The following is a 1,279-nucleotide window of genomic DNA, read 5'->3' as shown; positions in this document are numbered from 1 at the left end:
ATATAATATATAGATAGATAAAGCTTCCGCCCATCTTTGAACTGGGTGAATTCCATTTGCATGGCATTCCTTCCACTAGATGAGGATAAGAAGCATATAAATTACTATGCTCCTCAGCTCCATCTAGTGGCAGGAATGCCGTGAGAACGACATTCACCCTGTTTGTGGCTGGGCGGAAGATTATATATAGATCCTATCAAATGTTTGATGTATATGTGCTTTACTCTGTTGAGGTATTATGTTTTTTGCCTGCTTCAAGTTGTTAAAAAAAAAAATCTCAATTGAACAGCATGGGGTCTGTATGTGCTCCATCAAGTGGAGGGAATGTCATGCAAATGGCATTCGCCCAGTGTGTGGCTGGGCATAAGATTTCTAAATCGGCCCCTATGTGATAGTACTCTGAGGTCATTTAATCACTACATATCATGGTAATATTGTATTTTCTTCCGTTCTTTCTTTTTTTGTTTTTGTTTTGTTAATAAGACAATGCAACAGCTACAGACAGCCAATAAACTTACTGCCCTGCCTCAGGTAAGAATTTGAAAATGCTACTTATAAGAATTGGTAGAATAAATTGTTTTTGATCTGGATCTGAATAATAGGTGCCACACCCCTGGAGTTTATAGTGGTAAAGAAAAAGGAAAGTGGGGTTTTGTAGGCACCAAAACACAATTCCACAAGGCAAAAATCCGTATAAAAAGTTAATTTTAATTGTAATAATATTTAAAAAGAAAAAGATCCATTAAAAAATCAGCTAGATAGTAGGGTCCTTGTATGCTCACTCCATAAACACCTTACTTAGTACATAATTTTAACATGTAGGCAAAAGTATATATACATTGTATAATGATTGATATAATATTGATATAAACGTCCAGAATAAGCAACAAGATAACAATTCATTAGGTACTGTGGTAAATAAAGTTGAAAGGTTTGGAGATGGAGGAGCTCATGCAACGTTTCGCGCGCACAAGCGCTTCTTCAGGCAACAGGGAGTATCAATTTACATGTGCTGAAGCATATGTGTCTGGGCGGGTCTGTCCGAGCCGTGCACCCGCGTGGTCACGCCCCAGTACTGAGTCAGGGGTAGGAGACATAATAATAAGCATAAGATGGATGGTCCAATCAGTCAAAATGCTGGCCGTATGATACGAAAAGGAAAAGAAAAGGCAGTGGGCCGGACAAAGACGCCCACCTGCTAGTCTCCAAACATCTAGGATCCTCCAAATACCCCCACGCCACCCACAACCAGCACCGCTCCGGGCGGGCGGCGGGGGGG

The 1,279-nt window shown here is 40.6% G+C and overlaps 1 protein-coding gene across 1 annotated transcript in view; it reads left to right on the top strand.

Annotated features, from left to right (window-relative positions):
* The window catches only part of AMBN (ameloblastin), a 15,577-nt gene that overhangs the window by 3,790 nt on the left and 10,508 nt on the right, over nt 1-1,279 (top strand). The window contains exon 3 of the mRNA XM_018553273.1: nt 484-531. Within this exon, the coding sequence (XP_018408775.1) occupies nt 484-531 (48 nt within the window). The remainder of the gene's footprint in view (nt 1-483; nt 532-1,279) is intronic.

This window comes from Nanorana parkeri, unplaced genomic scaffold (assembly GCF_000935625.1).
Source record: "Nanorana parkeri isolate BGI_ZX_2015 unplaced genomic scaffold, ASM93562v1 scaffold115, whole genome shotgun sequence".
NCBI lineage: Eukaryota > Metazoa > Chordata > Amphibia > Anura > Dicroglossidae > Nanorana > Nanorana parkeri.
Note: the sequence above shows the minus strand (reverse complement) of the source record. Positions and strands in the feature narration are given on the sequence as shown.